This window comes from Dasypus novemcinctus, chromosome 23, assembly GCF_030445035.2.
Source record: "Dasypus novemcinctus isolate mDasNov1 chromosome 23, mDasNov1.1.hap2, whole genome shotgun sequence".
NCBI lineage: Eukaryota > Metazoa > Chordata > Mammalia > Cingulata > Dasypodidae > Dasypus > Dasypus novemcinctus.
The window spans coordinates 62838667-62866457 of record NC_080695.1 but is presented as its reverse complement, the minus strand read 5'-3'; the positions used below and the strand labels follow the sequence as shown (position 1 = coordinate 62866457).

Below are 27791 nucleotides of genomic sequence, written 5' to 3'. Positions count from 1 at the left end.
AAAAAGGGTCTTTTTTTTTCTCTCACTCCCTTTCCTCCCCCCCCCCAGGTGTCTGCTCTCTGTGTCCCTTCACTACGTGTTCCTCTGTGTCCCTTCACTACGTGTTCCTCTGTATCCGCTTGGATTCTTGTCAGCGGCACCCGGAATCTGTGTCTTGTTTTTGTTGCATCATCTTGCTGCATCCGCTCTCCATGTGCGCGGCGCCACTCCTGGGCAGGCTGCACTTTTTTCACGCTGGGCGGCTCTCCTTACAGGGTGCACTCCTTGCACGTGGGGCTCCCCTATGCGGGGACACCCCTGCGTGGCAGGGCACTACCTGCGCACATCAGCACTGCACATGGGCCAGCTCATCATATGGGTCAGGAAGGCCCAGGGTTTGAACCTTGGACCTCCCATATGGTAGGCGGACGCCCTATCCATTGGGCAAAATCCGCTTCCCAGAAAAAGAGTCTTTGCAGATGTAATTAAGTTAAGGATCTTGAGAGGAGGAGCTCATCCTGGATTACCCAGGAAGGCCCTGAACTCAGTGGCAAGTGTCCTTACAAGAGAAAGGCAGGGAGAGAATTGAGACACGAAGAGGAAGAGGTTGTATGGCCAGAGTCAGAGACTGGAATGACGTGACCACAGGGCCACAAGCCAAGGGGTGCCTGGAGCCACCAGAAGCTAGGAGACGCAAGGAGGGCTCCCCCCCCCCCCCCGAGCCTCTAGAAAACGGGCACCCCTGCCCACACCTTGCTCTCAGACCTCTGGCCTCGAGGACTTGGAGGGGACATATCTCTGGGGTTTTAAGGCACCAGGTTTGTGGAAATTTGTTCCAACAAATTGCTGTAGGAGACTGATACACCTGCTATCCTAGACTACCTAAGCCACGGGCTCGGGGGCTGCACAGGTGAAGCTTCAGAGCTTGGCTCTACCCGGGACCAGCTGCACGAGCCTTGGGAACTTCAACCTCCTCATCTGCCGAATGGAGATATTACAATTATGCCTGCCTCCTGGGCTCGGGGTTTTGTTCTGTTTACAACCAATTTTATTGAGGTACAATTCATATACCGTACAATTCACCCATTGCAAGTGTACAATTCCATGGCTTTTAGTATGTTCACAGAGTTGTACAGCCATCTCCACAATTACTTTTGGAACATTTTCATGACTTCCTCCAAAAAACTCTGTATGCTCATTAGCAGTCACTCCCATGTCTCCCCACAGCCCCCCCTCCCCACCGGCAGTCCTAGGCAACCCCTAATTCACTTTCTGTCTCTATGGATTTGCCCATTCTGGACATTTCCTAGAAATGGTATCGTGCGCTACTTTGTCCTTTTCACTGGCATCTTCCACTGGGCAAAACGCCTTCAAGGCTCATTCATGTTCCATGTATCAGAACTTCACTCTTTCTGTGATGAATAATACTCCGTTGTATGGATATACCACATTGTGTCTAGCCACTCATCCATTCCTGGACATGTGGGCTGTTTCTATCCTTTGCCTATTGTGAATAATGCTGCTAGGAACATTCGTAAGTTTTTTCTGAGGTTGTTCTAAAGATCAAATGAGGTAATGTCTAAAGCATCTGATACACCATTTGATAAACGGGAATGTCTATTATCAGAGAGCTCAGAGGGAATTTAGCGAGAATCTGCAGCAATCTCTTCAAGTTACCGATTAGGAAACCAAGGCACAGGCGGGAGCGGAAACTTGTAAAGTGGTAGCGCTTCATTGCAGGGCTTTGAGCCAACCTGCTCGGAACAAAATCCCTGGCCTGCCTTACCTTATGTAAGAAACTTCATCTCTCTGGGCCTCCGTTTTCTCATCTGTAAAATGGAGGTAGTTGGTGCAAGGATTAAATGTGCCTGGCACATAGTAGGTGCTCTATAATCTTAGCTATTATCAGTCATGGCAGAGTCAGATGCGAGTGCAGCTCTCCTAACTCCCAGGTCAATGTGGCTGTAAGTTCCTCACAAGAAAGGAACATGGGCCTCCTCTCCCACTGCGCTGAGCGTGGAAGAGGTGTGGAATGAGCACCTCTCTTCACTTGGTTTGGCTCCCCGCTCCCACCCTGGTCCTCATCCAGCAACCTGGCTGGGAACTGTCGTGGGTGTTCCTTGTCTGCATTCTTCCAACACCCGATGAGAAGGCTGAGAGTGTCATCCCTTTTAGACAGTGGACAGTGTACTGCCATGGATTCTGGACCCCTAGAAGGAAGTTACCTGGAGCTCCTCAACAGCAATGCCGACCCCTTGCAGCTCTATCACTTCTATGACCAGATGGATCTGGTTGGAGAAGAAGAGACCGAGCTCTACTCAGGTGGGCTCTCCTCCCTGTGGCTCCTCCCGGCTCCCTCCCCAGCCCTCAGTCCATGGGATTGACCTCCAGCTCCAGCTCCCAGGGGAGTGAAGGGCCGCTGAGCTCTGGTCAGCACCAGGGACAGCTCCCGCGCCTGCGGCTGCTCCCTCCCTTCGAGGATCGCCTCCCAGCCCCTGCCTCCTCTCTCCCTCCCTCCCTTCCCACCGAGCCTCTTCCCAGAACCTTTCTGCTTCATCCAACGGGGCTTTTCCTCCCAGAACCCGACACGGACACCATCAACTGTGACCAGTTCAGCAAGCTGCTACGCGAGATGGAAGGTGATGAAGAGACCAGGGAGGCGTATGCCAATATCGGTGAGCAAGCAGCCTGAGCCCAGAGAAAGGGCAGTGGAAGGGCAGGGGTACTTTTCTATGTTTCTCATCTCACCCACTGACCATGAGTCCTGAAATCAGGGCAAGGAGGATGCAGAGCACAAGCTAGAAGAGCAGCGACTTCCCAGGAAGAAGGGAGATGGAGACCTGAGGCGCGAAGGTCCTTTCATGCATGGCCACTGGGCAGAGGTCCTTTCATGCATGGCCACTGGGCAGAGTCTACTCGTGGCCTCCTCTGCTTGTATTTCTATCCTCTTTTTCTGTTTCTCGTTTTCCTTTTTTCCTTCTCACAAAGCCCACACCATATACCCCTCCCGTTCTTTCTCCCAGTTGCTCAGCCACACTAGTATTTTATAACAACAAAGGAAGGAGATACTATCAGTACCCCCATTTTACAGAGGAGGAGACTGAGGTTTAGAGGTGAGGCTGCATTAGAGATAGTGGGAGTTCTGAAATTTTCATCTAGGTCTTTCTCACCACAAAGCCTTTGTTTTTAACCACGAAAGGGAAGGGATGTAGGATGGGAAGCTTTGCTAAGGTTTAAGCTGCCAGGCTGGTTTTTAGGTTTAAAAAGAGCTGCAACTTTCAGACAAAGGCCGACTCTTTGGGGAAAGGGGGTGCCGTTATTTTTTAGGGGCTGGGGGCTGGACCGAAGATGCTTCCCCACCAGGATCACCGTTATCTCCTACAGACAAGTTAGAAAAATGTTCCCGTTCTTCTGGGAGATGCAGCCCCCACCAGGATGTAGAGCTTGGCTAGCAAAGCACAGGCTGGGTTTCGGCTCCTCTTGACAGGACACCCTTGTGCAGTGAACAACCTGCACAACTGTTCCTAGTGGCCCTTTTCCTGGCAACCCAGAAACCATATACCCCAGGCGGCCCGTGCTCTCTATGAACGTGGCCGTCTCTGCCCCACAGCTAATCCACATCACACGTGGGCAGAGAAGGGGAAGGAGCAGTAACTGCATGTCTCAGAAATTGCAGAACCAAGAGCTTGCAGCTTCCTTCCCTCTCTGGGAGTTTACCTGGGGTAAGCAGAAGTGGTCAGTGTGCAGGACACTCGCATTTTCACATGACTGGAAGCAGTGATCCGGGATTTGGGGATCGCTGGGGATTTGGGGGCTTTTTGTTCTCTTAAGGGCCTCTTCCTAGGAAGCAGAAGCTGCTTAAGAAGCGGTAGGAGGTGCGCAAGTCGGTGGGTTTTCTCTGTGTTCCTGGAAGGCCAGGTCCTGGTCTGGGCGTGCAGTCGTTTGAGGCGTCCTGAAATACGACCTTGACGTCCATGCCTGTAAAACGGGGATAACGGCCACACCTGCCTCGGAGGGTCGTTGTGGGGATTGAATACGTTACTGTGCCTCGAGCGTTTAGAAGAGGAATTGGCGCAAACGTTTAACGAGTGTCAGGTGCCATCACTGCCATCACCGCCAGCACCATCGTCGTCACCGCTGTCCTCACCCCATTCCTCAGCCCAGAAGATTTCCATAGTTCCCTGTGGCCTAAAGTCCTCACTTTCCCCCCAAAACAAACTTCCCCCACAGTCACCTGTCCAAACACACCCTGAACCCCTTTCCTCCCTTGTCCGCGCCGCCCGGGAAGGCCCCTGTTCTCCCCTCCTCTCGGCCTCTGGCCCGTTTTGAAGGCCTGGCTCCAGGGCCCCTTCCTCTGGGAAGCCCTCCTTGATTGCCACATCCCACTGTACCCTCTCTCCTCTGAGCTTCTGCCAGATAGCTGTCTTTGCATGCCACGTACCACCTCATATAATTCGCCACTGTTCATTGAGCACCTACTGTCTACTGGCCAGTGCTAGCTGTTTGTATGTAGAGTCTCTAATCAAGGTCCTCCATCCCTGCTTAGTAAATAATATTTATCCTCATTATACAGATGAGGAAACAGAGGCCCAGGGAGGTTAAGTAACTGACCCAAGGTTGCACAGCCTGTAGGCCCAGTAGGGGTAAAGCTGGAACTTGAACTCAAGCCTCGTGCCCACTCTGCCACTCCTCCTTGTGCTACTCGATTGTAATAGATAGGTTTTCGTGGATACATACTTCATCCCTTCAATTAGGTTAAGAGCCCGGGAAGGGTCAGTGTTCCTTCGTTCATTCATCTGATCCTTAGATCAGCAAATATTTATTGAGGCCCCACTGTGTGCTCGGCCTGCGGGGTCACGGCCCCCTGGTGCCTAGCCCGAGGCCTGGCACACAGTGGAGCCGGGGTATGACTTTGTTGACTGACTGCCCTTTTCCCCATCCGGACAGCGGAACTGGACCAGTACGTGTTCCAGGACTCGCAGCTGGAGGGCCTGGGCAAAGACATTTTCAGTAAGTTAGGGGCCTCTTGGCGCAGCCCGCCTCTCCTTCCCCGTTCCTCGGGGAGCCGTAACCCCGATGGCTGATCTGTTATGCCAGCAGCTGAACCACAGTCCCCGGTCATCAGACCCCTTCTCCCCGAGGCAGCGGCAATGGGGCCCCCCGCGGGCCGCCGTTGACTGGGGGTGTCGGTCTACTTGGTTTTTCTTCCAAGTAGAGCACATAGGCTCAGAAGACGTGGCCGGCGAGAGCGTGGAGGTGCTGCCAGACGCAGGGCCGAGAAGCCAGAAGAGACGTGAGTGAGCAGCCCGTCGCCCCTCCCTGCTCCCCCTCGGCCCCGCTTGAGAGCTGCCCTTCCTTGGCCCCTGAGCCTGTTGTGGCTCCCCATTGCTTTTCTCGCTAAGTCCTGCCCACCTTGCCTGGGTTTGGGTGGCCCCGCTGCTCCTCCCCGCTGTCCACTGGTGACCCGGGGAGGAAGCAGATGACTCGGGTCAGATGACCTCTCTCCTCGTGGGTTTCTGCCCCTGGCTATTGTGCTGGCCATTTCCAGAAGGCCCGTTGGGTTCTGCCTTCTCTCTCTTTTTTTTTTTTTTTTAAGATTTATTTATTTATTTATTTCTCTCCGCCGCCCCCCGCCCTGGTTGTCTGTTCTCTGTGTCTATTTGCTGCGTCTTCTTTGTCCACTTCTGTTGTCAGCGGCACGGGAATCTGTGTTTCTTTTTGTTGCGTCATCTTGTGTCAGCTCTCCGTGTGTGCGGCGCCATTCCTGGGCAGGCTGCACTTTCTTTCACGCTGGGCGGCTCTCCTTACGGGGCACACTCCTTGCGCATGGGGCTCCCCTACGCGGGGGACACCCCTGCATGGGAGGGCACTCCTTGCACGCATCAGCACTGTGCATGGGCCAGCTCCACACGGGTCAAGGAGGCCCAGGGTTTGAACCGAGGACCTCCCGTGTGGTAGACGGACGCCCTAACCACTGGGCCACGTCCGCTTCCCTGGCTTCTCTTTCGACCTTAGTGGTTATCCTGGTATTTGCGGGCGGGCTCTTCAAGCACAGGTTCTGGAGCCAGCAAGAATGCGGTTCGGCTCCTGCCTCTGCCCTTTGATGCATTATATAAATTTACGTGCGGCTTCATGCTTTGAGTTGCACAGTTCTGTGGGTTTTGACAAGAGCATCATGTCCTGGATCCCATTATTACATCACACAGAATAGTTCCACTGCCCTAAAAATCCTCGGTGCTCCCCCTATGCATCCCCCACCTCTCCCTCCCCTGAACCCCTGGCAACTGCTCATCTTTCTAGCACCTCTCTGGTTTTGCCTTTTCTAGAACATGAGTTTCTAAAATGCGATCAGATCATTTCACCGCCCTCTGCAAACTACACACCACAAAGCCCTGCTTGCTCTAGCCCCTGCCTGCCTCTCCAAACTCACCGCGTGCCCCTCTCCTGCATCCTCGCTCTGCCCCACCCACGCTGGCTTCTTCCCATTCCTGGAGCCCACGTGCCCCTTTCCGCAGCCCCAGCGCCTTGCACTTGCTGCTCCTGCTGCCTGGATGCCCTCCCCCAGTTCTCATGGCTGTCTCTGGCATCTCTTAGGTCTTGGCTAAACCATCGCCTTCGCGTGGAGGCGTTCCCTGACCACACTTTCCACATAGATTAATCTCAGCTTGTTTGTGTCCTTCCTAGCACCCACTTTATTGTTGTTGCTGTTGTTGTTGTTGCTGTCCCCCACTCTAGGACAGGGACCTCATCCTTCTTACTCACCATTGCTTCCCCAGCATCTAGCACAGTGCCTGGCATGTAGTAGCACCTCAATAAACATTTGTTGTATAAAAACATCTGTAAAATGGGCATGACCGTTAATTGAGTGCTTACTATGTGCCAGGGTGTGTGGAAGCCCTAAACTTATTTCTTTCTGAACAGTTAATACCATTGCATGATAAACAATGCAAAAGGTACAAAGGATATCCCATGAAAAAATCTCCCTCCCATCCCTGACCTTAGTCCCTCAGTTTCTCTCTCCAGAGGTAACCAATGTTGCCCGGGCAAAAATATTCTATTCACCCGCAAGCCACCTCTTTTGTTTTTGTTAAATTTCCACACAAATGGCCACATCTCACCCATGCCATTCTGCAGCTTGCTTCTTCACTTAACATGGCAGGAGATCGTTCCTGCATCACTGACGGGGAAGCCGTGATCCCGCCTCCAGAGGCTCCTCCTTCTCCCTCCCTCCCTCACTGCCTCCCCCCTCCTCCCTCCCTCCCTTCCTCCCTTCCTTCCTCCCTTCCTGATAAATATTTAACCCAACATTTTATTATGAAGGTTTTTGCCCATACTAAAAAGGTGGAATAATTACACTATAAACACCTGTATACCTACCACTTATATCAATTAAAATGTTTGGGTGTGTTTATCACATATTCTTCCTTCCTTCCTTCCTTCCGCCCTCCCTCCCTCCCTCCCTTCCATCCATCCATCTTATTTTGGGCCTATTTTAAAGTCAGTTGCAGACATCAGTACACTCCCCCCCCCCACTTCAGCATCCCTGTCCTTTTTCAGGGTTGCGTGGTATTCCACTGGGTGGCTGGAGCTTCATTTGTGTAACCACAGTCTCAGTTTCTCAGGGCTGCCATAGCAAACGCCCGCAAACCGCGTGGCTGAACACAGCAGACATTTATTCTCGCGCAGCTCTGACATCTGGAAGTCTGAGAGCAAGGAGCCAGCAGGACCAGGCTCCCTCTGCAGGCTCCAGGGAAGGAGCCCCCGGTCTCTTCCACTAGTGGTGGTCCTTGGCATCCCCTGGCCTGGGGACGCAGCACCCAGTTCGTTCTCGGTGGCTGTGTCCCTTCTCTCCTATAAGGGCACCAGTCTTGTTGGTTTAGGGCCCACCCTAATCCAGGATGACTCATCTTACCTTGATGACATCTGCAAAGCCCTTATTTCCAAATAAGGTCCATGCACAGGGGCCAGGGGTTATGACATCAGCCTATCCTTTGGGGGGGGGGTGGAAATCCAATCCCTAGCAGCCAGCCCCTTGCTGAGGGACACACGACACCAAAAAAGCACGCTGTTTACTTCGTGTGGTTTTGTTGATAACTCAGTTCCGCTTTGAGCCCCACTTGTGTTCCTGCCACTGCCTCACTGCCCTGGGTGCCTCGAGCTGGGTGTGGCTTCCGCAGAGGTGCAGGGATGAGAAGGGTCAGAGCAAAGGGAGGGAAGGACTCCCAGGCTACCTCCCAGTCCTTCCAGCCCCCGCCCCGGGTGGCTGACCCGGCGTTCTCTCTGCAGCCTTTCCCGAGGAGCTGCCCGCGGACCCCAAGAAGCCCAGGAAGCTAGGTGAGTGGGGCGGGGTGGGACCAGGAGGAGTCCAAGGCAGGGGCGCTCCCCAGGTGCACAGACAAACTGGGGCTCAGAGAGGTGACATCGATTGCCCAAGATCACACAGCGGTGGGTGGGGGTTGGGGGGAGCTGCGATTCGCACCCAGAGCCTCACGATCGATGGCACAGTTGAAGGGCTGCCGGGAGATTCTCCTACAGAGCTCCTCTAACACGCTTGTCTTCCTAGCTCCCAGGTACAGCCACCGCCCCCTGCTGCACCGCCCCTCCAGGCCACACTCCTTTCTGGGGACAGGCTCACCTGGGGCCAGCTGGTCACCCAGGCCCCTCCTGCCCTCCCCCGACCCCCCACGCCTGAGCGAGCTCTTCCTCTGTGTCACCCTCTCCACCCACCAGCTGCTTCCTTCTCTGCCCTCCCCTTTCCTCCTCTCCACGCCCTCCTTCCCCTCCCCTCCCACCTGGCTGACAGCACAAAGATGCCCCTGAGTGGGGAGCAGGCTGAGGACTGGGGGGTTCCCGGGGGTGCGGGAGGCCTGGTCTCTGCACTCAGGAGGCTCCAATCTGATGGGGGAGACAGGGGCCCGACTCTCCAAGGCCCCTAGTCTGATGGGGAAGGCAGGGCCTCTGCAAGGATGATGGAGAAATGGTCCCCATCCTTAGGAAGTTCCCAATCTGATGGAGGAGGCTGGGGCCCTAGTCTCCAAGAGCCTAGTCTGATGGGGGCGACAGGTGTCCTGCCCATGGAGACCCCAAGAGAGTGGAGATGTGTTCCCTGTACTCAAGGAGCTCCCAATCTGGTCAAGGGGATGATCCCTCCCCGCTTAGATCTCCCTGTTAGATTGAGGAGATGAACCTCTGCCCCACGGCTGACGGGGGAGACGTGGCACGGCCCCTGCCTTTCTCTGTGCAGGGCCTGAGAGCTTGGGGCTCTCCCAGGGACCCTGAGGGGCTCGGGGACTGGCTGGGGTAGGCGGTGGGGGCCTGAGGCCAACAGGCCATCCACAAGCTCCGGGCACCCCTAGCTCTCGGCCCAGGGCCCCCAGGACCCACCTCCCTGCTCAGGAGCTCTCAGGGCTCGTCACAAGGTGAGGGCCGGGGGCGTTGGCCTGGCAGAGGAGCTGCCCATCAGCCCCCCCAGCCAGGACTGAGGAGGAGGATTTCTCTGCAGCGGCCAGGAGAGAGGCCCGCATGGCTCCCAGAGGCCTCTCCGGCCAGGAAGGCCCCTCCAGGCTCGCAGCCGGCTCTCCCCGGCCTCTCACGTGGTCCCCTTCCTCCACAGCCGAGCCTCCCGCTGTGCCTGGCAGCTTCTCCGGGGGACCAGGGAGCGACTCCCCAGCCCCGACCTGCCTGCCGTTGTCCCCTCTTCTGTTCGCCCCAGAGTCCCCACCCAGCCAGACCCAGCTGGAGAAGCCCGTCCTGAGGCCCGGTACGTCAGGGGGGCTTGGAGAGGGTGGGCTTCCTGCCAGAGGCGGCCGAGGAGTGGGCGCTCCTGCAGGGACCTCCCCTCCCCCCACCAGGGTCACCCACCTCCGTCCCAGCCCGCCTCATCCCCAGGGCTCAAAGCCAGTGGATGGTCCTTGGAAGGAAACACAGCCCTGGGGGACACCGCAGGGAGTCCCACCAGCCCTCACCATTCATTAGCGATTAACTGAGCATCTTCTCTATGCCAGGCCACTGTGCCAGTACCAGGCCAAGACAGACAGCTGGTGCCCTTGGGGGGACATTAGAGCCCGACAGTGGAGTCAAACACTAATCATCACAAGCATGATGTCACCAGCGTAGGGGCTATGGACGCTCCCACCCCATGGCTTCTGTCTCTGCAGGGCCCCCCTCCGGCTCCGTGGTCGGCTGCCTGAATCTCCCTGCCGCGCCCATCCGGATCGTCCCCACCCTCCCCACGCTGCCCCAGGGACTCTGGCAAATCTCTGGGGCTGGGGCAGGCATCTCCAGTATACTCATCTACCACGGTGAGCATGTGAGGCCTGGCCCTGGGACCGCCACTCCTCCCGACCTGACTGCCCCGTGACCCAGTCCTCCCTGACCCCGGGCGTCTGGCAGTCGGGCAGGCATAATCTAACACTGTCTCCACTCCTCCCTCCCCAGCACACCTCCCTCTATCCCCATCTCCCCCAAATCAACACGGACAGACAACAGCTCCCCAAGATGGTTTGGGCATGTGGCCAACTGAGTGGTGGTATGGCCTTCCATCTGTCACTTTCCCCCTCTGACTCTTAGATTTTTTCTCTCTCTCCAACTTTTTGTAATTAAGTGCTAAATTGATTGACCCTCATTAAAATGTTTCTTAACAAGCCAAGCAATAAGAGAGGTTTGCAAGAATTAACTGAGTCACTCCCTCACTCCCTTAGCTTCCTTTTTGTTTATTTTTTAAAGCAACAATCCCCCAAGTACAACCCTTACCTTCTGATACCAACAGTTTGGTATACATCCTTGCACAGATTTCTCAGAATTTCCTTGTTTCCTGGTTGGTAAATGAGGTTGAATAGACCCTGCGGACCACCTACACTGAAGGGTTGTGATTATCTTTGGGGGGGGGTGGGGGGTGGGAGGCAGCACACTTGGGCTCTCAGGAAAGAGAAAGAGGATGAGGTTGGGTGTTTCCACTCAGCTCCAGGAACTTCTTTTTAAAATCAAACACAAGTTTCTACGTAATGCACTCAGGCCCCAGGAGAAGGAGTGGTGTCTGACTTCTAAATGAAGGAGCACCGACCACACAGTATTTGCCCTTAGCTCCCTATGAGCTGTGCACCGCTGTTGTGTCCATTTCACAGTGGGGGAAACCGAGGCTCCAGGAGCTAGGTGCAACTCCAGAGCTCTTTCCTCAGCTCCATCTTCCTTTGGAAGTTCCCCTTGTGTCTCTCCAGAATTCCCGAGCTCCGTGGCCTGGTCTGGGGTGGGGGTGACTCGAGTGGGTTCCTGCCTGGGTGCCTGACTGTTCTCACACTCCCCTCCCCTCCCACACAGGCAAGATGCCCCCGGCCAGCCAAGTGCCCCCTTCCAGCGGCCCGGCTGTCCACGGCCTCCCGAGGTCCCCAGACCGGCCCGGCTCCACCAGCCCCTTTGCCCCGTCGGCAGCTGACCTGCCCGGCATGCCTGAACCCGCCCTGACCTCCCGTGCAGACAGAGCAGGTAAGTCCTGGGAGCAGGTCTGAGGCCCTGGGGAGAGAAATTGCCTTAGATGAAGTCCCCAGACGGAGATGCCTGCAGGGACAGGGTAGGGCTTGGAGTGTTGTCCAGAGAGCAGAGGGCACTGGAGCGGGAGGGAGAGGCAGGGACAACTGGAGAACCCATGTCCTGCCCAAACAGGGCCACCAGCTGCTTAGCGTCCTGCAGGGAAGTGGACCCAGGGTGGCCAGAGCCTCCCAATTGTCAGGAGAATCTGGAAATCTGGATTTTTACATAGATATTGTGATTTTTTAAGCACTGGTGAAACTTTCAGAAATACAGATGGCAAAGAAAGATTTTGTAGAGCCAGGTACAGCCTTGGGCCACCATCTCATAACTTCTTTTTTGGGGGAGGCCCAATCCTTGCAGGCTCTTCCCTGGGCTGCCCTTGGGGTGCCCAAAGGTCTGAGCGCCCCAGAGGGAGGGGGGATCCTGGGGCAGCCCTCACCCTAACTCTGACACTGGCTTCTTCATCTCCAGAGGATGAAACGTCCCCCACCCAAAGCCCAGAGGCTCACGAGGTCCCCAGCGAGGTTCCCAAATGGCCTGGTAAGTGGGGGTGTGGGCCCTCTGCCTTGGGGTGCTGGAGGGAGAAGCCCAAGACTGGCTTCACTCACTCGTTCACGTCACACTTATTCAGTCTCTTATTTGTGGACTCATTCATTCATTCATCCATCCACATATGCATTTGAATCCTGCATTCACAGCCCATCTACCATCCCACAAGCACATGCCAAGTGTCGGTATCTAGAGGAGAAGCCGAGAGAATGAACGAGGGAGAGTGAATGATTGGGTGAGCGAATGAATGAAGAAACCAGTGGAAGGTAGAATGAACGAGGGAGTAAGAGAAGAGCTGAGTTTCTAGGTGCTTCTTCTGTACCTATCCTAAGGTACTATGCTGAGCACTTGAGGCATGTTCATCATTGAGGTTGCAGCAGACCCTATGAAGAAGGGTCTGATTATCCTCATTTTACAGATGGGGAAACTGAGGCATAATGGGTATATCACTTACTTGCAATTAGACTTATAAGTGGTGGAGCTGGGATTTGAACCCAGGCAGGCGGGCTCCACTGTCTTGGCTCCCAATCCTTCCCCACTATGGCCTTCCCTCATGAGCGAGTGAGGAAGAAGGGAAAATGGGGTCAGTGAGTAAAGGAAGGAAGGAGAAAAGGGAGAAAAGAACTGGTCAGATGAACGAGGGAGAAGATGAGTGCCCGAATGGGTGCGGGAATGAGTGAACTGATGAATGAGTGGGTGACTGAGGCAGTCAGGGAGGGCGTGGAAGAAGAGTGTGTGGTGAGTGGACGAAGAAGTCGGTGGCGGTGGCAGGGCTGGCCCCTTGGCTGGCCGGTCATGCCACTCAGCTCCCCGCCACGCCCCGCCTCTTGGCCTCTGCAGAAGGAGTGGAGCGGTTCCGCTGCTGGCTCCGGGACAAGTACCTGGCCGAGCCCGCAGGCCCGGACGGCTTCCTGGTGGAGGCGGAGCTGACCTGGGCACGGCTGGAGAGGAGCAGCAGCAAGGGCCAGGAGCGGGAGCTGGCCACCCTGGACTGGGCCGAGCGGCGGCAGGCCGGCGGGGGGGCTGGCGGAGGTGCTGCAGGCCGCCGGCGAGTGGCGGCGGCGGCGGGACACACAGGTGGTCGCCGTCCTGGGCAAGGCCGGGCAGGGCAAGAGCTGCTGGGCCCGGGCCGTGAGCCGGGCCTGGGCCTGCGGCCAGCTGCCGCAGTACGACTTCGTCCTCTCCTTGCCCGGCCTCGGCTCGGAGCGTCCGGGGGACACCTGCCGCCTGCAGGACCTGCTCTTCTCCCTGGGCCCGCGGCCCCTGCCGGCCGAGGACGAGCTCTTCAACCACGTGGTGAGGCGGCCCGACCGCCTGCTGCTCATCCTGGACGCCCCCGAGGAGCTCGAGGCCCCCGAGGGCCTCCTGCACGGCGCGGGTGGCCCCGGGCCCTCCGGACCCCACTCCCCCAGGGGGCTCCTGGCCGGCCTCCTGCAGCGCAAGCTGCTCCGAGGCTGCACCCTGCTCCTCACAGCCCGGCCCCGGGGGCGGCTGACCCAGAACCTGGCCAAGGCCGACGTCCTGCTCGAGATGGCCGGCTTCTCCGCGGAGCAGGCCGAGACCTATGTGACCCGCTACTTCGGGCGCCTCGCGGGGGGCCCCGGGCGCGGGGAGAGGGCCGTGACGCTGCTCCGAGGCCGGCCGTTCCTGCTCAGCCACAGCCACAGCCCCGCGCTGTGCCGCGCCGTGTGCCAGCTCTGCGAGGCCCTGCCGGAGCCGGGGGATGCGGCCGAGCTGCCGTCCACCCTCACGGGGCTCTATGTCGGCCTGCTGGGCCCGGCCGCCCGCGACGGGCCACCTGGCGCCCTGGTGGGGCTGGCCAAGCTGGCGTGGGAGCTGGGCCGCCGACACAAGAGCGTCCTGCAGGGGGACCAGCTCCCATCGGCGGAGGCCCGGGCCTGGGCGCTGGCCGCGGGCCTGCTGAGGGCCTCCCCGGGGGGCCCGGGGCCCGAGCTGGCCTTCTCCAGCTTCGTCCTGCAGTGCTTCCTGGGGGCCTTGTGGCTGGCCCTGAGCGGCGAGGTCAAGGACAAAGAGCTGCCGCAGTATCTGGCCCTGACCCCGCGGAAGAAGCGGCCCTACGACAACTGGCTGGAGGCGACGCCCCGCTTCCTGACCGGGCTGCTGCTGCAGCCCCGCGCCCGCTGCCTGGCGCTCCTGGCCGGGCCCGCGGCGGCCGCCCCGGCCGACAGGAAGCAGAAGGTGCTGGCGCGGTACCTGCGGCGGCTGCAGCCCGGGACGCTGCGGGCCGGCCGGCTGCTGGAGCTGCTGCACTGCGCGCACGAGGCGGAGGACGCGGCGCTGCGGCTGCACGTGCTGCACGGGCTCCCCGCCCGCCTCTGCTTCCGGGGCACCCGGCTCACGCCACCCGACGCCCACGTGCTGGGCTGCGCGCTGGAGGCGGCCGGCCGCGACTTCTCCCTGGACCTCCGCGGCACCGGCATCGACCCCCCGGGGCTGGGGAGCCTGGTGGGACTCGGCTGCGTCACCCATTTCAGGTGGGGGCTGGGGGGAGGGGTGGGTTCCCTGGTGTGGGGCGCAGGCTGTGGTCTCGGGGCTGGGCCCAGGGCTCGCTCTGTGCAGGGCGATTTGCAGGGGTGGGGAAGGCGCAGGAGGGGACCCCTGTTTTAAAGACGGGGAAGCCGGGGCTCAGAAAGCGACAGTGGGTCACGCGGCCCCGAGGGGGGGTGGCGTTCATTCCACCCACACCCGCAGGCCGGAATCTAAGCCAGATTCATTTTCTTCTCTCCACCCCCTGATCCGTCACCGTTTTCTCGGGCTGGGATGGAAGCCACAGAATCCCCTGCCTCCATCCTCCATGCTCCCCTCCACTCCACTCTCCATTCAGCCACCAGGGCAATCTCAGAACTCAAATCTGACCACATCCCACGCCTGCGCACACCCCTTCAGGAGCACTCCGCCACCCTCAGGATGAAATCTAAATTTCTTAATTTGACTCATTTTAAGTTCTATAATCGGCTCAATCATCTCAGTCTAAACTGCAGAGACTCCCTCTCATCTTCCCACCAAATTTACTTTACCCAAGCTGTAAGGTCCTATACAGTTGGAGCAGTTCAACTAAGAGTTGAGCACTGAGCTTCCTGGTAACCAAGGCAAAAAGGGAAGCAAAACCACTGAGAATGTTGAGGGAAAAGAGGAATCAGTAAGGGCTGGAGCAGTCATGGAAGGCTTCCTGGAAGAGGTGGGGGTTGGGCCGAGGAAGGAAAACATCTGAACTGGTAGGGAGGTCCCTTCACAGAGCTGTCCCTCCATTACGGTCTAGCCCGGTCTGGTGCCTGGGTCTGAGGCCCTCCTTTCACAGGGCTGCCCTGAGCGACACCGTGGGGCTCTGGGAGTCCCTGCAGCAGCGTGGGGAGGCCACGCTCCTCCGGGCGGCGGAGGAGAAGTTCGTCATCGAGCCTTTCAAGGCCGAGTCCGTGAAGGACGTGGCGGACCTGGCGGAACTCGTCCGGATCCAGAGGTGAGGCGCTGCCGGCCACCGCAGCCGCCGTGGCCTGCGCCTGGGGGCGGGAACGGCCCCGCAGCCACCCTTCCCGGCGGCCTGGACGGCTTGTCCGCGCTTTATGGGTGGGAGAGCTAAGGGCCGGAGGGCCGAGGTCCAGGAGTAACTTGACCCAGAATGAGTTAACTGCCCTTACTCATTCCTGCATCAGCACTGTTTGAGCACCTACTGTGTGCTGAGGCTCCCTTCCCGCAGACGCGCAGATGCCTTGACAGCGGTCTCCTTGTCTTGAGATTTTCCTTTTTCGCAGGGAGCCGCAGGAGCCCCGAGGCAGGCGTCCTCCCGGGCAGTTTGGGGCACTGGGGCGGGCACTGAGGGATGGAGAGGTCGGGGCTCAGATACAGCTGAAGGTCCTGCTCCGCCCAACGCTGCCTGTTGTTTCCAGGACAAGAAGCTCCTCGGGAGACGCAGCCCGGGAACTTCCTGCCGTCCGCGGCCTGAAGAAGCTGGAGTTTGCGTAAGCGCAGGGCTGGCCTGCCCGGGTGGGAATGCCCCCGGGGTGTCCTGGCCTTCTGGCCCCGCCCCTCTGGCACCCAGCGTCCCGCACCTGGAGCGGGCGTCAGCCTAGGGTGTCCCTGGGATGTGCTCCTCCCCTTGTTTATTCACTCATTTGACTCCTCGGTGTGAAGCCCTGGGGTGGGCTCCCAGCAAGGGGAAATAGGCAGGGACCACCTGCTTGACGAGGGTCAGGACGCACGAGGACTTGGGGGAAGTCAGGGGGACTTTCCAGAGGTGACAACATCTCCTTGACAAACAAATAGGATCGAGCCAGGTGGGGCGGTGGGAGTGGGAGGTGGGGAGGGCTTCCGGGAATTGTGATTCGGCCAGGGGTAGGAGGAGGGCCCAAAGAAACCCGGGCAGATGGCCCAAGTTGAAACGGTCACCGTCTGCGTCCTTTTCGCTGGAGTGGCCCTCGGGGCTGAGCCTGCTCACTTCAAGAGTCGGGGTCCCCAGGGGAGTGCAGCATCCCCACCTGCCTGCCCTCCATCCCCGGGTCTCGACCCTAGCTGCACGGGGGCATCACCCGTGCTCGGAGCCGCCCCACCCAGGGAGTCAGCCCGAGGAGCCACCCCCAGGTTAGAGGGGTCCCAGGAGAGTTTGTCGTGTGGCTTGGGTGGCCGAGCACCCTGGTTTTTCGGGAACTGTCCCAGTTTTAGCACTGGAAGTCTTGCATCCCGGGCAAACGGGACAGTTGGTCACCCAATGGGCAGCCAGGACTGGGAGCCACCGTCCAGGCATTGTGGCAGGAGTCACAGGGACACCGTGGGCACTGGGGAGCCCCATTGTCCCAGGCCACGAACGGGGGGCAGCCCCCGGGCACGCAGGCCCTGGGGGGGCCGCAGTGGCTCTCATCGTGGTGAGATCCGCCTGTCGGAGCAAAGCCATTCAATCTGCAGAGCATCACGCCTCTGCCACCTCCCTGGATCCACGCGGGGATTGTTGCCAGCCCCCCATGGTGCAGGCGACGACACCGAGGCCTCTGGAGTTTGTTGGTCCAAAGTCACCAAAGTCAGGACCGCTTGGCTCTGAGGTCCAGCAAAAGAAAAGGCTAAAGTAGTGTTTGGTCCTTGTTAGGGCTCTCATGTCACCTATGGATGTGTGTGTGTACATAGATGTATAGACACATGGCCGAGCAATGTGCACTCAGTATCACATTAGCTCAATGTTATGTTTTTATAGATCGTATTATATAAACACAGATAATACTATATATTTATACTTGTGTATGCATGTTATATATAATCACATTAATCGCAGGAGCTACTCTGGGAGACAGTTACCATCTTACTCGTTTCACAAATGAGGAGAAGACCTGGTGTAGCTCAGTGGTTGAGCACCTGCTTTGCACATCCTAGGTCCCAAGTTCAATCTCCGGTACCTCCTAAAAACAAACAAACCTGCCTTCCTAGTTGGCGGATTGATTGAACAAATGAGGAAACTGAGGCCCCACGAGGTGAAGGGACTTGTCCCCGATCACTCAGCTGGTCACCCAACAGCTTTTAGCTCCCTCTGACCACTCCCCACCCACCCCTTGGCCCAGAAAAAGCCAAGCATCTCCTGTTTTGAACAGAGACAAGGCGCTACAGGGTGCAGAGGTAAAAATTTGCTGAAAAGAGGAAATGTATAAAGATAATCACCCAGGGCCCTTTCTGGCTTTGAATTATTTTCAGCATAAAAAGCCCCTGCTTTCATATCGGAACTGTGCTCTAGGGAACAGCAGCCTTGGGGTGGAACAGACCAGCCATCTGAGGACAGGAAGCTGCGCACAGGTTCTGAGGACGGAAGGAAGGAAGGAAGGAAAGGATTATTAATATTTCAGGCGTGTGTTCTGGTGGCCGCTGCAGCCGGCACCTCGTTCTGCTTTGTCAGATCAGGCCACTGGGCCGCTCAAAGCCCTGCAGCACCCCTTCTTAGGCAGGGGCCTGCTCGATTTGGCCTCAGTTGGCTCTTCAACCATGTCTCCTGCGCTCTCTACCTTGCCAGCCACTGTGGCCACATGGGCCTCCTTGCTGATTTTCAGCCTCACTGGTCACAGTTCTGCCTCAGGGCCTTTGCACTGGCTTTCCGGCCTTTACTCCAGTGTCATCTCAGTAAGGCCTCTAATGACCATGTATTTAAAATCCAATTTGGCCTCCCCTCACTGTACTTGTCTCCATATCCCTTACTCAGTCATCTAACCCACCAGGTATTTTTACTGATTCCTTTGATTTTCGGTCTTCCTGCCAGAATGTCAGCTCCAACAGGGCAGGGAGTCTTGTCTGTTTTGTTCACAGCAGTCTCCCGGGCCTGGCACTTAGTAGGAGAGCAATAAATATTTGACAACTGTATACCTTAATCCTTCCAACACCCTCATAGGGTTGGAGCTAAGTATTCTGAGGAGCCTGAGATTTAAAAGGGAGGGATCTGCCCAGGCCTGCGGGAGATAAGTGGCAGAGCTAGGATTCATACCCCGTCCCGTGGTTTTCCTGCGGAGGCAAGTGGTTGGCAGGCACTGGGATTTCAGAGACTGAGAATATTTTCGTTTACGTGACCATGTGTTGTGTATGAGTCTCCTGCGGCTGCTGTGACAAAGCACACAAACTTGGTGGCTTTAAACCAGAGAAGTCTAGTGCAGAGGCTGGAAGTCTGCAAGGGAGGTGGCGGCAGGGCCGGGCTCCCTCTGAGTAGGGGAGGCTCCTTCTTGGCCACTCCAGCTCCTGCTGGCAGAAGCCTTGGCTGCTTGGCTTGCGGCTACCTCCGTCGTCATGGGCCCTTCTCCCCGTGGCTGTCTTGGCTCTAGGTCTCCTCCCTCCTCCTGTAAGGGCACCGCTCATGTTGGATTAAGGGCCCACCTTACTACCCCAGTACGCTCTCCAATAACTAATTCCATCTGCAATGACCCATTTCCCAGTGAGGTCCCATTCTGAGGTCCTTGGGGCGAGGACTTCAGTGTATCGTTTGGGGAGACACAATTCAATCAGTAGCCTTGAGTTACCAACTTTTAACTTTGATCAGGTATGTATGTTCACTAAAAGCAGCAGGCAACAACAAAATAACTGCTGCTGGCACCTTAATGTGATCAAAGAATGTGCATTTTAATTTCAAAAGAAAGCATGTAGAACATAATTTCAGAATAAAAGACTGTTCTACATTGAATTTATTTAGCCGTATTTTAGAAACAAAACAAAAGCTCTCCATTGTCATTTTTCTCATCCGTTGAAGTCTGATCAAAATGGCAATCCAGGCTGCGTCGACTTAAGCATGTTATTTCACCTCTGTGCCTCAGTTTCCTCATCTATAAAATGGGGATGAGAGAGCACAGCTTGTGAGACTGAGGTCTCACCCCAGGAAGGGCCTAGCGGGTGCCTGGTGCATCAGTGCTTGACAAATGGCTCTTTCTGTTAGGAAAATACAAAGGCGAGTGAGTAAGCCGTCTTTCTCAGGGACTAGTACTGTCCTTGGGTGGGCATTTGGGGCCCCCAAGTGCTTGGGTGGGATAAGCATGCATGTGTGTGTTGGGGAGAGTGGGAGCTGGCTCCCCTTCTCAGAGATGAAAACCCGGGACAGCCGCTGGCTGCTTGGGAGGCCTCGTAAAATCGGCCCAAGCTGAAGGGACTCGGGGTCCCACCTGGCAAAGGGTTGGAGGGAGGGCCTGGGGAGGGGACCTGGCTTCTGTGCCCTGGTCTCCCCCACGTGGGGCAGAATCCAGCTCCTGGACTGTTCCTGGCTCTTATCCCTGCTCTTTGCCTCTCAGGCTGGGCCCGGTCCACGGCCCCCGGGCTTTCCCCAAGCTGGCGGCGATCCTCCCAGCCTTTTCCTCCCTCCAGCATCTGGAGTGAGTACGGACCCCTGGACCTGTCCCTCCCCTCAGTCTCGGGCCTGGGAGGGAAGGGTCTTTGTCCCTTTCCCGCTCTCCCCAGCTGCTCTCAGCGTGGCTGGCTGGCATGAGTCACCAGGTGTCACCACGGCAGGGAATGGGCGGCAGATGGAATTCCCAATAACAACAACAATAATAAATGTCTGCGGTCCTTTTTGACCCTTGGAAGAATTTCCCTGCAGGGTCTCCAGCCACCCCACCCTGGAGGCAGTGGGGGGAGCATGCTCCCCTTTTACAGTTGAGAAAATTGAGGCCCCAAGAGGTCGAGGAAGTGCCTGGGGCTCCAAAAGAGCCCCCGGCTCTCCAACGGGCACCCCAAGATGATGAGGACTTGTCCTCAGGGGCTCATGAGGGAGCTACCTGCCCGTGGGCGCCCAGGGCCGGGGGAGAGGGGGGGCTTCCTGGGCGCTGGCCGCTGACTCCCGTCTGATTGCACCTGCAGCCTGGACTCGCTGAGCGAGAACAAGATCGGGGACGCGGGCGTCACGCAGCTCTCGGCCACCTTCCCTCAGCTGAAGGCCCTGGAGACGCTCAAGTGAGTGGGCTGGCCTGCCTTCCCCGAAGTCCAGCTGGCTTGTTGGATTCTTTCATTCCTCCCTCCAGTCAGTCAGTCATTCATCTGTTCACTCAGTCCTCCATTCAGTCCTTTCTTTCTTCATTCATTCATCCAACAGCTCGTTCAATCATGTCTTTATTCAGTCATTCATTTTATGATTCCTTCATCCAATCATTTATTTATTTAACCAACAAATAGTTAAGGGGCACCTGCTGTGTGCAGACACCATTCTAGGCCCTGGAGACCCAGCTTCCAACGCACCAAACAAAGCCTCTGACCTCACGGATCTTAAATTCTAGTCAGGAGGTGCAGTAAACAAGCGTGCAGATAAGTCAATCCATGACGATGAAGTCCACGGCGATCAGAATAAACAAGGCTCAGTGACAGAAACCACCCCCGGGGTGGGTGGCTGAAATAGAAGAGGTAGATCAGTGAAACGTTATTATCAAAACAGAGCATTGTTATTCTTTTAACTGTTCTGGACTTTGGGAGGTTGGAAATGGATCAAATACAGCAGGATCAACATGATTTTTTTTTTTTACTGAACCTCGAGAGCATCCTCAACCTCTGTCCACCCTCCCTTTATAACTGTGGTCGGGATGCCGCAGAATTCACCGGAATTCCCGTAGCCGTTTCCTCAATTGCAGGACACTAGACTTCTCCAGGATGTTGTAACGCTCTAGGTACCGCTGTGCATAAGCTCCATTTCCCATTCCTCAGTCCTTCTCTCCCTCCCTCCTTTCCCCCTCCCTTTCTTCCCCCCACACGTAACAAGTATTTGCTGAGCACCTACTACGTGCTTGGCACAGCTCTGGACACAGGGACGCAGTAGTGGACACAGCAGACATGCCCCTCTCCTCGCAGGGAGAGGAAGCCACTCAAAAAAGCACGTCACCCCCGACGCCCTGCAGTGCTGAAGAGCGGGCTCCGGGGAAGGGAAGGGTTGCTCTAAAATCTCTCTCCCCTTCTCTCCCTCCTCACCCCATCGTCCGCTCAGCCCCGGGACACACCAGTAGACTCTTACCCAGGAGTAGAGTGTAGCCCGCAGTTGGCGTAAGTCCGTCCACAGCGCCATGCATGTTTCCTTCCCCAGCGCTCACTGGGGCCAGCTGCGCTGTGTTGGTTGCTCCCCCAGCTCTGCCCGCAGCAGGGTCCGCCCACGTCCAGGGTGGGGAAGGGGGCGGCAGGTTGGGTCCTGACCCCTTGCCGTGCCCCCGCAGCCTGTCCCAGAACTGCGTCACCGACGTGGGCGCCTGCCAGCTGGCCCAGGCCCTGCCGGCGCTGGCCGGGTCCCTCCTGAGGCTGAGGTGAGTGGGGCCCCGGGCACCGGGGCAGGGGCCGGGCTGATGACCCTGGGGCCCCAGAGCAGTCCCCACCCGCGGCACCTCCGCCTCGGGGCTGCCCACCTCCAGCCGTGAAGGCGGCTGCCCTGGAGCTGGGCAACGGGAGAGCGCCCGTCCCTCATCTGGCACACGGGACCCCTCCCGACGCCCTCCCCGAGGGTGCAGACACCTGCGTGCGGCTCTGGGCGCGGCGCCTGGCCCTGCTCCTCGGGAGCGTCCAGGGGCGGGCGGGGCGGCTTTTCTGGAGTCGGCTTCTGGAAGGCTGACCCGGCTCCCGCAGCCTCGGCGGCTCCGGGCACTCCCGGCCCGGCTCCGTCCTTCTACCGCCACCTTCTGGTGCGTCTTGGCATAGCGCCTCTTGCTTTCGGGTGTGGTACCGGCCGCCCAGCCTCCGCTGGCACCAAGAACGTGTCAGGATGTCTGACTCCACATTGCCAGCTCCTGGCTCACCAGACTGGGAGAAACCGCCCTCTCCCTCCTCCAACTCTTGTCGCCTGTGGAGGACCGCCGGTCAGATTCCCGGCGGAGAAGGCAACGGGTCCGTTTAGTCATTGATTCATCCAGTCACGTATCCTCCCAGTCCCGGGCCACGGTGTGCAGCTGTACTGGTTGTGCACTATACAACTCAGAGACTACGCGACTGCTGTCCCCTAGAGTTGCGTGGGGCATCCACTATCCTCTAACATCACTCATGAGCCAGAACCTATGCTAGGAGCTAGAGATATAACTCTGAGCAAGATGGAAGTTGGCTGTGGGAAGCTCTAGGGCAGAAGCATTCTAAGGAAGAGGGAAGAGCAGGTGCAAAGGCCCTGAGGTGGGCAGGAGGTTGGGTGTTTCAGGCCAGAATCTAATGACCGAGGGGCGGTGGTGGGGGAGAGGTCACCAGATGCCAGATCCTGCAGGGGGTCCTTGTGTCAGAGAAGGCCTTTGGGGTTCCACGTTCATGGAGAATAGGGAGGGTGGGAGAGGTGACTCCTGGTCGGATTTACACTTCAAGGGCCATCGTATTTCATTAAGATGCCATCCGTTGTAGCGCGCCATCGTTTTATGGGCCATTAAGAGGAGGAAAAGCTGCTGATGGGACAATAACGCTCCTCCGGTTATAAGACACACTATTAAAATGGGAACAGGGGGCATCCCGGCATCGATGAAACGCGATAAGACCACTGCCTGCGGGGCGGAGGCCGGGAGCCTGGGTTCTAAACCCGCCCCCGGAAGAGACGGCCGAGCTCCGCCGTGACGTCAGGGCATGCTGGAGTTTAGCCTGGGTCTCTTTGCTGCAGCGTGCGCCTGCTGCCTTTACAGACAGCCCTGGCGATCCACTGTGCCCAGTGGCGCAGCCCTGAGGCTGAGTCACGGCGGAGTCACGGTGTCCAAAGCAGAACGGGGGCAGCAGGCGCAGCTCCTGGCCTGCCGAAAGGATGCTCGGTGATGAGCGCCGGGCCCTCCCGCCAGTCACACCCTGGCAGCTGCTGCTGCTGCTGGGTAAACATCCCAGTAACCCAAGCCAGTCGGGTGACTCTGGATTCTTCCTCTCGTCCCCCAAATGCCGGCCACATCCTCCACAGTAACTCATTTAATTCTTCTTAAACATTCCTGGGAGATAGCAATAACCATGGCTTCCTTTCAAGTTCATTCCTTTTGCTGGGCCCTGCCAGGGGTTTACCAACATAAACTCATTTCCTCCTCCCTAGCAGTACTCTTATCACCCCCATTTCACAGATGAGCAAACTGAGCCCCGGAGGAGCTAAGTAAACTTGCCCAAGGTCACACCGGCAGCAGGCAGGAGACTGGGATTTGAACTTGGGAAGTCCTGCTCCCACTTCACACTCAGTCCCACTGCTTCCCTGGACGCACGGTGTGAAGCCGCCTCAGTTTCCCCCGTCTGTAAAGCGGGGGCAGCGGTTGGCTGGTGTGGCTGGCCCTGGGCCCCGGCCGCCCAGCACGCCCAGCCCCTCCCTGACCCCTGTCTCCCCGCAGCCTGTACAACAACTGCATCTGTGATGCGGGAGCCGAGAGCCTGGCCCGCGTGCTCCCGGACATGGCGGCCCTCCGCGTGCTGGAGTGAGTGTGGCCGTGGGCGCGGTGGGTGGCGGGGGCCCGGGGTCGGGGGACGAGGCCGGAGGTGTCCCACTGGCGTCCAGAGCAGGGCCGGCCTGGGGTCCGGGGCCCCCGCAGGGCGCGTTCGCCCTGGCCCGGGGCTGCGTGGTCCGGAGGGCCAGGTCCCAGGACGGGTCTCTCTCTCCAGCGTCCAGTACAACAAGTTCACGGCGGCCGGCGCCCAGCAGCTCGCCACCAGCCTGAAGAAGTGTCCTCACGTGGAGACGCTGGCGTGAGTCTCGGTGGCCCGGCGCGCGGGGCGCCCCCGGCTCAAATCCCCATCGCAAATCCCGCTCGGCCCCTCACCAACCTGGGACCTTGGGCGCGCAGGCCCGTGGCTTTGCTGGCCTCGGTCTCCTCATCCGTGAAATGGGGGTGATGATGATACCTACATCACCTAAGTAGTCAGGACTATAAAGCACTTAGGACAGTGTTTGGCATGTGAAAATGTGCAATAAATACATGAAATTGCTTGCATTCAACCTTTCTTAACCTATGAAACCGGCAAGTTCATACGGTTCAAACCAATATTACTGTTATTAACTCACCGTGATGTCCAGTGTCCAATACTGGTGCAGTATATTCTTTGAAAGCACTTTCACCTGCATTACCACTTGTATCGTCTAAGATGGGTAGCGTGGACCTTGTAGCACCCATTTTACAGACGGGAGGATAGGAGTGCTAGGGAACTGTTTCGCAAGGCAGCAGCAGAACCTGGGGTCCCCGGCTCGCTGCTTTCCCCAGGCCCCCACTCTGCTCTGTCGCCTGCCAGGAGGGGCATCCCCAGGGTTCTAGGCCGGGTGGGAGGAGGGACTTGGGGCAGGTCGTGCTGGGGGCTCCGGGCGCCGCCCCTCCTCCAACCCGCCCCTCCCGCGCCCCCCAGGATGTGGACCCCCACCATCCCGTTTGGCGTCCAGGAGCACCTGCAGCAGCTGGACTCGCGCATCAGCCTGCGATGATGTCGGCCGCGCCCAGAACGAGGTAGCTTGGGCGGGCTCGGGGCGGAGAACGGCGGGCATTGCTCCCCGGGGTCCCCCGTGAAGGCAGGATCCATCAAAAGTGGGCGGGGGCACCCGCAGGGAGCTGGCTGCACACCCCTGGATCCGTGCGCCAGTGGGGCCTCCCCCCGCCTCCGCGCTCGGCTGCGTGGACCTGGGCGCCGGGGATCCCCTGTGGTCAGGCCTGAGGCCGGGGAGAGGGGTGGGCCAGGCCCACTGCTGCAGTCCCGCCGCCCGCGGCCCCCGAGGCCCTGGGTTCAAGTTCCTGCCCCTCGCTGCACTTCCCCCCCCCCCGCCAGTCCTCCTGCCTTCCCCCGTGTGCTGCTCGTCCCCCTCTGGTCCCTCTGCCCCCCCCTTTCCCACTGTCCCTCCTGCCAGCCCTGATCCTGACCACACCCTCCCGTGAGGCACGGCCGCCTCCTCCCAAAGCATCCTCACGTGCCTTTCTCTCCTGACCTGTGCAGCACGTTCTCCAAGGTCCAAGGACACCGACCATCCGGCCTGCGAGCTGGTTATGCGTGGACACAGCTCTCCTCCGGCGGTATCCCGTGAGCCTCGCGTCCTGGCGCCTGCCGGCTACGGATGGGTCCCAGCCCCGCCGCGGAGTGGACCCTCGTCCTGCCCTGCTGACAGGCCCGGCCCGGCTCCAGGGCCCCTGCGGCCAGCTGAGCCGCGAGCTGCCCGCTTAGCTGCCGCGGGCCGTGGTGGGCAGCTGCAGGCCACCCAGGCACCCTGACGCCTTGCCCCCAGGGCAGCCTGGACAGTGTGGCCAGGCCAGTGTGAGGGCTCGAGGTGGCCGGCTGGGGCGAAGGCCCCTCTCCACGCTGCTCTCCGACCAGTCACGCCGACAGGGCCTGCGGGAAGCCCTGGAGATACCGGTGGGGAGCCTCGGCCTGCTAATTCTCTGCACCCCGACAGGCTCGGAGTCTGTGGCAGCTGTTTCCTGTCCGTGGGACTCAACTGTTTTGCACTAAGTTTGTTTGCCAGAGGCCAGAGCTAGGCCCGGCCAGACACACTTGACCTTTGCAGGAAAACGGCTAATGGCACACTAATGGGGGCAGGGGTGGGGAGACAGACGGGAACCCCCCTGCCTTCTTGCCTTCGTTTCCCTTGTCTTTATTCACTACATTATAAATGTCTCATGCAGTCTCAAGGCAGGGCCACTGCTTGAGTTTACAACACGGTTAATGCTTTTGGGTACCCGCTGTTCGGATCATCTGATGTGTAACGAGCCACCCTGAAATGTAACCGCTTCAAACAACAAGCATGTTTATGCTGCTCCTTCTTCTGTCATCTGGGAGGCCTCAGTGGGGAGAGCTTAGTTCTGTCCCACTCAGGGCCAGGTCGGGCCACCTGAAGGCCCGGGCTGGAGGCGCTGAAGGCGCTTTCCCTGGCGTGTCTGGCGGCTGATGCTGGCTGGAGGCGGGGGCTTCAGTTCCTTGGAGGGACCACGATGGGGTAGCCTGGCCTTTCTTTCAGCGTGGTGGCTGGGCTGGAGGGTGATCACCCAAAAAGAAAGAGCAAGAGAGGGGAAAGGGGAGAGAGCTAGAAAGGGAGGGAGAAGACTGAAAAAGGAGGAGAGAGAGTGTGTTTGAGGCTGCACGTACCCCGGAAAGTCATGCTCTGGGAACTGGCTCATTCTGTGGGTGTGGCCCTCTCGCAGGTGGGACTGTCTCATTAGCTCACTGCAGCAGGTGTGGTCCGGGATGGGTCTTAATCCTCCCACTGGAGAGTCCTGTATAGACAGAGTCAATAAGGGAAGAGGGGGCCGCAGAGACACACAGGAGCTCCAAGAGAACCCCCAGAGACTGAGAGAGACGGTCCTGGAGGCGGGAGCAGGAATCGGCAGAGCACAGAGGCACAGGGAGAGGCCCCTGGACGCTGAGAGGGGACGCCGCGGAAGCCAGGAGGAGGCTGAAGGCGACGAGACCCGAGGAGCCTAGTGCCTCGATCTGGGTGTTTCCCTCAGACTAAGCTTGCAACCTAACAAATCCCGCTGGAAAGGCCAACCCACCTCTGGTGTAGTGCCTGCGCAGCCTCTAGCCAACTAAGACAGGTAGTGACAGAGAAGGTGTATCCTTTCTATACCCTCCCTAGCCTTAAACGTCACGTAGCCTCACTTCCACCGTGTTCTACTGGCCAGTGTGCCGAGGAGCTGCCCCCGTACACTTGCCGTGTGCGCACACGGCAGTTCACCTTGGCGCAGGTCCCGTGTTTTCTGGGGGATTTCTCTGTGGCTTCCTTTCCTAAGATTTGGTAGAAAACGCATTATTTGGGAGTCGGGGAGGTTGAGGCACCGTAAGCTATCTAAAAGGGGAAGGCTGTCCTCTGCTTTCGACATCCTGTTCTCTCCTGGAAGCTGTTTCGTAGCCACGTTGGAAGGCTGCCTTGGCCGCAGCAAGCCCAGAAGGGACTCGGCCGCGCTGCTCCCACCCGGAGGGCTGCCAGCGCAGCGGGCACGGCTGTGGTCTTCACCGCGGGCCCCGCCTGCTCCATCGGGGTCCCAATGTGGGGCGCCTTGGCAGTGGGAGCTGCCTCTACGGCTCCGGAGCACCAGCCCCGCGTCCACCGGCTCGGCCCGGTGTCCACACTCCCCTCCTCTTCCCAGCAATGGAGTCGGGGGTCAGCAGGGACTGAGGATTCTCTGCAGGGGTGGGTGCCCTCTGCCACAGCTCGGCTGCAGAGGGCACCCGGTGCCGCAGCCCAGGTTTGGGTTTTAAGTGGCCCAGCATCACCGCTCAGGCTGTCCCCACACTGACAGGCCCTGCAGGGTCTCCCGTGTGTGTGGCGAGGTGAGCGGGGAGCCGTGGCAAGGCAGGGCAGGCACGACTGTACCCACTGCTTCAGGTCTGCTCAGAGAGGA

The 27791-nt window shown here is 58.4% G+C and overlaps 1 protein-coding gene and 1 long non-coding RNA gene across 2 annotated transcripts in view; one reads left to right on the top strand and one right to left on the bottom strand.

The window, feature by feature from the left end:
* The window catches only part of CIITA (class II major histocompatibility complex transactivator), a 46456-nt gene extending 20264 nt beyond the window's left edge, over window positions 1-26192 (top strand). Inside the window, 19 exon segments of the mRNA XM_058286471.1 lie at window positions 2155-2301; window positions 2559-2654; window positions 4927-4989; window positions 5195-5272; window positions 8266-8313; window positions 10137-10280; window positions 11296-11460; window positions 11977-12045; window positions 12895-13067; window positions 13069-14549; window positions 15374-15532; window positions 15960-16031; window positions 19809-19889; window positions 20374-20466; window positions 21708-21794; window positions 23811-23894; window positions 24079-24162; window positions 24814-24911; window positions 25393-26192. Of these exon segments, the coding sequence (XP_058142454.1) occupies window positions 2155-2301; window positions 2559-2654; window positions 4927-4989; window positions 5195-5272; window positions 8266-8313; window positions 10137-10280; window positions 11296-11460; window positions 11977-12045; window positions 12895-13067; window positions 13069-14549; window positions 15374-15532; window positions 15960-16031; window positions 19809-19889; window positions 20374-20466; window positions 21708-21794; window positions 23811-23894; window positions 24079-24162; window positions 24814-24889 (3200 nt within the window). The 3' untranslated portion in view covers window positions 24890-24911; window positions 25393-26192.
* Window positions 20460-22136, bottom strand: LOC131275622 (uncharacterized). The gene is made up of 3 exons (XR_009183078.2): window positions 22000-22136; window positions 21512-21624; window positions 20460-20896 (listed from the first exon to the last, which is right to left on the bottom strand). It is a non-coding gene; the product is annotated as an uncharacterized lncRNA (long non-coding RNA).
* Window positions 26193-27791: the final 1599 nt, after the last annotated feature.